Source organism: Apium graveolens, chromosome 1 (assembly GCF_009905375.1).
Source record: "Apium graveolens cultivar Ventura chromosome 1, ASM990537v1, whole genome shotgun sequence".
In the NCBI taxonomy this organism is placed as follows: domain Eukaryota; kingdom Viridiplantae; phylum Streptophyta; class Magnoliopsida; order Apiales; family Apiaceae; genus Apium; species Apium graveolens.
The window spans coordinates 50,879,619-50,887,743 of record NC_133647.1 but is presented as its reverse complement, the minus strand read 5'-3'; the positions used below and the strand labels follow the sequence as shown (position 1 = coordinate 50,887,743).

At 38.2% G+C, this 8,125-nt stretch overlaps 1 protein-coding gene across 1 annotated transcript; it reads left to right on the top strand.

Moving 5' to 3' along the window:
* The first annotated feature begins 3,393 nt into the window (after positions 1–3,393).
* Positions 3,394–4,716, top strand: LOC141669352 (uncharacterized). The gene is made up of 3 exons (XM_074476093.1): positions 3,394–3,444; positions 3,733–3,802; positions 3,938–4,716. Exons 1-3 carry the CDS (start codon positions 3,394–3,396, stop codon positions 4,714–4,716), a joined length of 900 nt encoding a protein of 299 aa, XP_074332194.1.
* The last annotated feature ends 3,409 nt before the right edge of the window (positions 4,717–8,125 follow it).

Here is an 8,125-nt window from a genome sequence, read left to right as displayed (position 1 = left end):
GGACTGCCTTGAAGGCATGTATTCCTGTTCTCCCCATGATAGCATTATAAGTTGAACTAGCCTTTACTACCACAAAGTCCAACATCTGTGTTGCTTGCCTTGGTTCATGTCCTATGATTGTTGGCAACTTGATTATCCCTTCTATGGGGAACTCCACTCCCGCAAATCCATATATTGGCATGTCGGTTGGGATCAATTAGGAATTATTGTAACCCATCCTTAAAAAGGTATCATGGAGTAAGATGTCGATTGAGGCACCGTTATCTACAATGATTTACCGGGTTGTTCCCTATTATTGGGGTTATGACCAACGGGTCATCATAGGGAAATTTCACACCCTCCAGATAAGAATCATAGAAAGCCATTGTTATTCCTGTCCTGGCCCTCTTTGGGGCTTCTCCAACAATATGCATAACTTCTTGGGTATACGTTTTCCTGGAGTTCTTGGATAATCCAGCAGCGGTTGGTCCTCCAAAAATTGTGTTTATCACAGGCCCTCAGGATCATGGTCCTCTGAAGATTGCAATTATCACCGGTCCCCTAGGTTGGGGATTTCGCCCTTGATCATCTTGATCTCTTCTTCGATCATCAAAGTTCTTTCTCATGTTATTGCTCTTATCTCCTCCATCTCCAGTGTACTTGTTCAATCTTCTTTTTCTAATGAGGAACTCAATTTCATCTTTCAGTTGTCTACATTCATCGGTGTCATGACCAACATCCTTGTGAAATCTACAATACTTGCTCTTATCTAGCTTGGTAGGATCAGCCTTCAAGGGCTTAGGCCAACGAATATCTCGATCTTTCTCAATTTCCATCAAAATCTGGCTTCTTGGAGCATTCAGCTTAGCATACTCAGTGAACTTTTGTCCAGGTCCTCCCTTCTTCGGAGTTGAGTCATTGTTTTGCTCAGTTCTAGGATACTTGTCCTTTGCAATATATTCCAGATCAGTTTTCTGTTTCTTGCCTCCAGCGGGCTCGTTACTTACCACGGTCTTCCTCATGCTCTCTTCCACCTTAATGTACTTCCCGGCTCTATCTTGGAGCTATAACATGCTTTCAGGGGGGCACTTGGCCAAGGACATCTTGAAGAACTCATCCCTAGTTCCCTGTTGCAGTGCTATCATGGCTACATTATCATCAATGTCCGAGACTTTTAACGCTTCCTTCGTGAAACGATTTAGATAGTCTCTCAAGGATTCCTTCGCTTCCTGCACAATGTTCATGAGGGATGCTGAACTTTTCTCGTGCACGCTCCCGCTGATGAACTGCTTAATAAAAGCCTGACTTAATTCTCTGAAGGACCCAATAGAGTTCGGGGGCAAATGACTATATCATCTTTGAGCCATACCCGACAGGGTTTGAGGAAAGGCCCGACACTTAATAGCGTCATTCACGGGCTGCAACAACAGTGCATTGGAAAATGTCCTAACATGATTAGCGGGATCTCCCGTGCCATTATAAGCTTTGATAGTGGGCATCTTGAACTTTCTTAAGGTATGGGCATTCATTATCTCTTTAGGGAATGGTGGAGTAGGATCATCCGGATCTCCAAGGGGAAGAAGATTGCTTGGATCAGCTCTTGGGACTACAACCCTTCTTTGTGACGGACCATCTAGGTCTATGATTGGAGGAGGATTTCTCCCCCTAGGTGGTAATGGGGGCCTGGGAACCTGGTGTACCTCCAAGTCACGCTTCAGCCTTTGAATCTCAGCCTTATGGGCCTTGCTTCTCTCCTGCACTTCTTGGGGATTCACCCATCGGGTGCTCCTAGGATGTTGGTTACCATCAGCCATCGGCTCTTTGCCAGCACGTCTCCTTCTTGGGGCCACTTCATCATCCGAAGATTCAGAATCTCTCTCAGTATAAGGACCAGAAAATTCCTGGTCCTCCGAGATAGGAGCCAAACCTTGTATGTAGGGGGTGTTTTCCCCTGTGCTTCACTCTGTCCAGCATGTCCACTTCCTCTAACCTCTGGGTAAAGGGGCATCCCATAAGGGGGTTTAGTGGTTACAACAGTTGAATATTCATACCCAATGGGTCGAGAATTCACAGGTGTATGTAGTTGTTGAAGTTGGGGATTCGTACCTTGAGGAGCCTTGGGAATCGTCCCTTGAGGTTGAGGTTCAGTTGCCCCTACCTGGGCTCCTCCTTGGGTGACGGCATAGGTTGAATGCGGAGGCACCTCCACGGTTGACGAAATCATTTGGGTTATCCCCACGGGTGTCTCTCCTTCAAGGACGCTGCTTGTTCTTCGTGTTCTCGCCATGGTTGTTGTTGTACTGTCCCACAGACGGTGCCAAATGTTATGGATCAAAAACTAAGGTATAATAATTTTTGTGTTTATTACTAGGGAACGTGAGCTTCGAGGCTCGATTTGACTGCTCTTGTATTTCGTGACTCAATCTGCCTTAACAAGATGCCTACATACCTTTCTGATTGCTAAGGATCAAGTCAAAAATGTAGTTGTAATTGGTGGGGGTGAGACCCTTTATATAGATATTGGGAGTCCTTGAATTGGACTTGGGTTAGGGGACTTTGTGGGAAAGTCTCTGAATTAGAATGGACTTTGGAGTCCTAGGAAGTAGGAAGCTAATTCCTTATCCCATGAGGTTCCTTGGAGGCCAATCTACAAGGATTTATGTCCCACTAGGACTCATCTCAATAGCTATTTTTCTCCCTTATTAATTAATTACGAAATTCATTAATATTCAGGGTTTTGGGCCTTCTTTATTCCATCAGGCCTGATCTGGTCCATCAGACTTGATCAATGTGTTAACCTTTTTGGTTTGAATGTCATACATCTCCTTATTGGGACTTGTAGCCCAAATCATAAGTAATTAATGCAATATTAATTACGTAATCAGGATTTATTTATTCCCTATCAGGCTGGCTCAAAACTCGGCCCGAATTACAGCCCTATTAAATACCAATGCCATATGAACATCGAGATATGTTGTCATGCACGGAGCTTGAAAAATTTATTCAAATATTGTCTAAAAGGCCATTATCGTGCTACTATAGAAATCACCTCTCAGAGAGCTGATAAGTACAGATACGTGAAACTCCCGTTGACGAGATCAATGCTTATTTTGATGGGCGTTAAATATGTGCATCTGAAGCAGCTTATCGAATTTTTGGTTATCCTATCTATTGTCGGTCTATATATGTGCTTCATTTAGCATTTCATCTCCCTGGTGAGAGGATTTGTACTTTTACAGAGTCTGAGGTCCTTGCTAAAGTTGTGCGTCGTGAGAAGAATAAACACAACTAGCTTGAAGCATTTTTCCATTTGAATGGTAATGATCCCAGAGCCATAAATTACACGTATGATCAAATTCCTAAACATTACATTTGGAATGAGATTGACAGGTTGTGGACTTTACGCAAGAAAGGATGACAAATTGGTCGGCTGTTGTATACGCAATATACCGCCAGGGAGCTGTGGTATTTACGTCTGCTACTTTCAAACATATGAGGTCCTATTTCCTTTGAATCGCTTAAGACTGTAAATGGTATACAATACAGGACTTTTAAAGATGCTTGCAAGATTTATGGATTATTAGATGATGATGATAATGAGTAGCACTTTGTGTTAGAGCACTGTGCAATTAGTGGATTAACATGTCAGATTAGGCAGCTATTTGTCCATATAACAGTTAATTGTCGAGTATCTGACTTGACAATTTTATGGGGAAAGCATTGGAATAACATGTTGACGATCTTATCATTCAGAGAAGGCACATTGCTGCAAATAATGATACCGTCTTTTGTGATAAGCAACTGCAGTATTTTGCTCTAGCTGGTTAGTTTAATTTACATATCCATTTTTTGCACAATTCTATTTTGTACTAAGCAAACAGTACTAAATCTATCACAATTTTTTTGCTTAAAATTATTCTCTGCCCATAATTAACTTGTGAATGTTAAATTTTAACAGAGATTGATAAGTTGTTGAGGTCTATTGGAAAGTCATTGAAACATTTCAAGCAATTACCTCAACCTCCTGTGGACTATCTTCATACTGGAACAAATAATTTGGTGATTGATGAAACATCATACAACCTATCTGAAATGGAGGAAGAGTTTAATAAATTGTTTCCAAATTGCAATCCCGAGCAATTACAAGTTTTCAATGAAGTCGTGAAAAGTGTGCAGAGTAAGGCTGGCGGTGTTTTCTTTATCTATGGTAGTGGTGGATGTGGCAAGACATTTTTATGGAAAATCATAATATATAAATTAAGATCTCTTGGATTAATTGTATTACCGGTTGCTTCTTCAGGCATAGCCACAACACTAATGTCGGGTGGTCGAATGGCTCATTCTCGATTTAAAATTCCAATCGTAATAGATGATTGTTCCTCCTATGCCATTTCTCATGACTCTGACATCGCGGAACTTATAAAGAAAACCGGCCTTATAATATGGGATGAAGCCCCAATGCAACATAGATATGCCTTTGAATGTCTTGACCGGTCTCTAAGAGATATAATGAGAGCTATTGATCAAAGAAGATATAATATGCCTTTTGGAGGCATTACTGTTGTGCTTGGAGGGGATTTCAGGCAAATACTTCCTGTAATAACTCTTGGATCTCGTGGTGATGTTGTGTCTGCATGTATAATAGACTCACCTCTTTGGAAACATTCGAAGATAATGCTAATGCATCGTAATATGAGGCTAAATCAAGGTAGAAGCGAAAAAAGATACGAATTTTGAAAAACTTTGCTGATTGGGTGCTTAAAGTTGGTAATGGTCAGATTCCTCCACCAACAGATATAGAGTTTGAACCTGAGGAAGATGAGATTCTGATTCCACCTGGTTTTTGTGATCCAGAGTTGAGTAATTCCATTCAAAATATGATCAAATGGATGTATCCTAGTTTCTTGGAGAAATACAGGTTTTCGGATTACTTAAGTGAAAGAGCCATATTAACTCCCACAAATCAAATAGTCAGTCATCTTAACTCTCTAATTATCGACTCTCTAATTGTTCACACTACAACTTTTTTATTAAAAGTCAACATATTAAAACATGAATTAAAAAATCACACTTCAAACAACAATTTTTTAAAAATGGTAACGCACTCCATCAAGGTAATTTCATATTTATTACCTTTACTTAAATTCTATTACTTTAAACAAAGGCAAATCAATTAAAAAAATCATAAACTTGGAATACCTTTAAACAATAAGGAAGCGCAATTAAAGAAAATAAATATAATATAATTAAGAAAATGCTAAGCGCAGCGGGCTCAATGACTAGTTATATTAATGATTCTTGTGAGTTGCTACAGTGTACCATATGATATATTAATCAAAAATTAAATGAATAGTACTTGGTTTGGTATTTAAATATGTTTTAAGAGTAATATATGATTATAAATTTGTTTTTCAATTTACGTACGGAATATTAGTGCCACACCTTGTTAGGGCAAAACACGCGCTAATATCTCACGCAAGTATACGCGTTCGCAAGTAATATAGAATCTTTTCTAGTTCGTTCCCACAGAGACTGAATTGTTAACTATGTAATTTATGCACCTATGCACCGATGATATAGTTATTATCCAATGCTAAGACGATAACAATTTGAGTTGTTTATACTATGAATTAAACTAATGATCATACTAAGAGAGTAAAGAGAGTTGTGTATTATACAAGACAAACATGGGATTCTAACTTCATTAAATACTTCATTCAATAGCCTTATTGTTCTTAACCTTAGCATGCAATTGTGATGACACTAATCAGATAACACGAAACTGCTAATCGCTAACTTTCGTTGCACGAATAACATACTACCAGACATCCACAAAAGAGATAGAAGTTGAATATACACCAATTATATTAAGACCCTAAATGTCTATAGAATTTGACAACATAACGGTTTAAAGAACAAGTTATCTATCATGATTACACAGGGCAAGTAAGATGGGCAAAATTACCTATGAATCATGCATAACAATAACACGTGAACCTATGCTAGCATGGCAAGTTCTAAATCTTTAAATTCACTGTCGCTTCATTAAGAATTAACACGCTATCTTACAAGTTCGCGACTCTTATAAGAAGAATAAGCACAACCAATACTAGGTTATCATACAATCACCACACACTAAGGCATACAAATAATTTAACTAAAGAAATCCATAAATAAATCCGCTAGAACCCCACGATAACGATTAGCCCATAATCGGACTCATCATCAACATGGGTTCCGATGAAAGCATGGTGTAATAAACGTAGTCTTTATAACGAATTAATAAAACCAAGTACTAAACAAGAGTAAGGTTCACAAGTAAGAAAACTAGCATCCAAGTTACAACTTAGAACAAAGATTCACAAGTAAAAACAAGATCTTCTTCATCTTCGTTGAATCCATGCTAAAACGGTCTTCTTACGGCTCTCCTTGCGCTCTGGTACGTCTCTTTCTTGAAAACATCCTTATTTGAATATATATATAGCAGCCCTAAACAATCTGGAAGTCTCCCAACTTAGAATTGAATTAGAATCAGGATTCTTTATTTCCGCACCGGCGCGGGCGCGCTGTCTTTCTGGCCCGACGCAGTCGCACGCTATCACAGCGCGGGTGCGCCGTCATTCTGGGAAAAACTCATATTTCTTCTTTGTTCTTGCTGCTTCGAGCCAGCTTTCCACGAGCTTTTATACCAACACCATCTTGACACCAAATTAGCATCAAAACAATGCTAATTCACCTGATTACCTAGATAATATCTGAAATGCAAAAATACTAGAATACACATTAAAATACTTAACAACTTGAGTACAAATGCATCAATTCAAAGCTTATTAGAGCATAATAAAGTGTCATAAATGCCACTCAACATACCCCCAAACTTGAATCGATGCTTGTCCTCAAGCATAAACAGACTCAAAGAACAAGAAACAAAAATGCATGAATACAACTATATGAATGCAACGATCCCAATAGAATAACTCAACCACTCAACAAGCAACATATCAACAAATGCAGTTACTCGCATAAAGATCAGCCAAATCATACAAATCAATTTACAAACTAGATATGTGCGTGTGTGCAGATGCTTACAGATATGCTATCGTGACTAGATCAATAATCATGACTCACTACTCATCAAGGAAATCGCAGGGTTATAAATAAAATAAAAAGCTAGACTCAAAATAACTTATAACACTTCAATTATTATATTGAAGTTTTATATGGATTCATGCTTTTATTCAAAATAAAACAACACATATATGCTTATTTGACCGTGCAATGAGTGAGGTCCACAAAATACTTATACAATAGTACCCATGTAGTGAGCGTTAGGTTAGCGGATACCAGACTATAAAAGCCTTAGGTCACCAGGCACAAAGTCCCCTAAAAATTTAATAACTTGAGTACTAAAGAGCCCACTCGTGATCAATTATACATAACACTTATTCCTTTTTTTTCTTTTTTTTTCTTTTTTTTTCTTTTTTCAATTTCTGAACGAGTGTGTTTTGATCCATCTCGTTCAACCCTAGACTACTCATATAAATATGAGCCGGCTACTAGCCATTTGACACTTAGCCATAACTAGCAATGAAATCAAATTTTTCTCCAATTTCTAAAAATCTATGTTATTTTATTATTAAGAGAATATCCTAAATTTTAAGTATAAACAAGCGATTAAACCTCGACAAACAAACAAACCATGATCATGATCTAGCACTTAAGTAACCTATAAGACTTAGTGAAATATAATTGTCTCTAGCATGCAAATCCACTTAATATGACTTAACATCTCTAAACACGATATCACTACACTAGCATCAATATCATAAGTCAACTGGAAAAATTATCTAAGGGATCATGTTATAATGCATGAACTATATGAACAAACTAACATAAAAACTACCAAAAAAAACATGGCAAAAATATGCAAACTATATAAACTAAACTATCATGAATATGCAAACTATATGAGACTCACACAAACATATTCCTTCAACTACTACCCCCAAACTTAAAACTTCCACTGTCCTCGGTGAAGGTGATAGTAAGGAATTCAGGCATACCTAATCAGATGCAGGCTCCTTACCCTCAATGGGTGGAGTATCAGGTGTGTCTGGAGGTGGATACATAGACTCCTCTCCAAAAA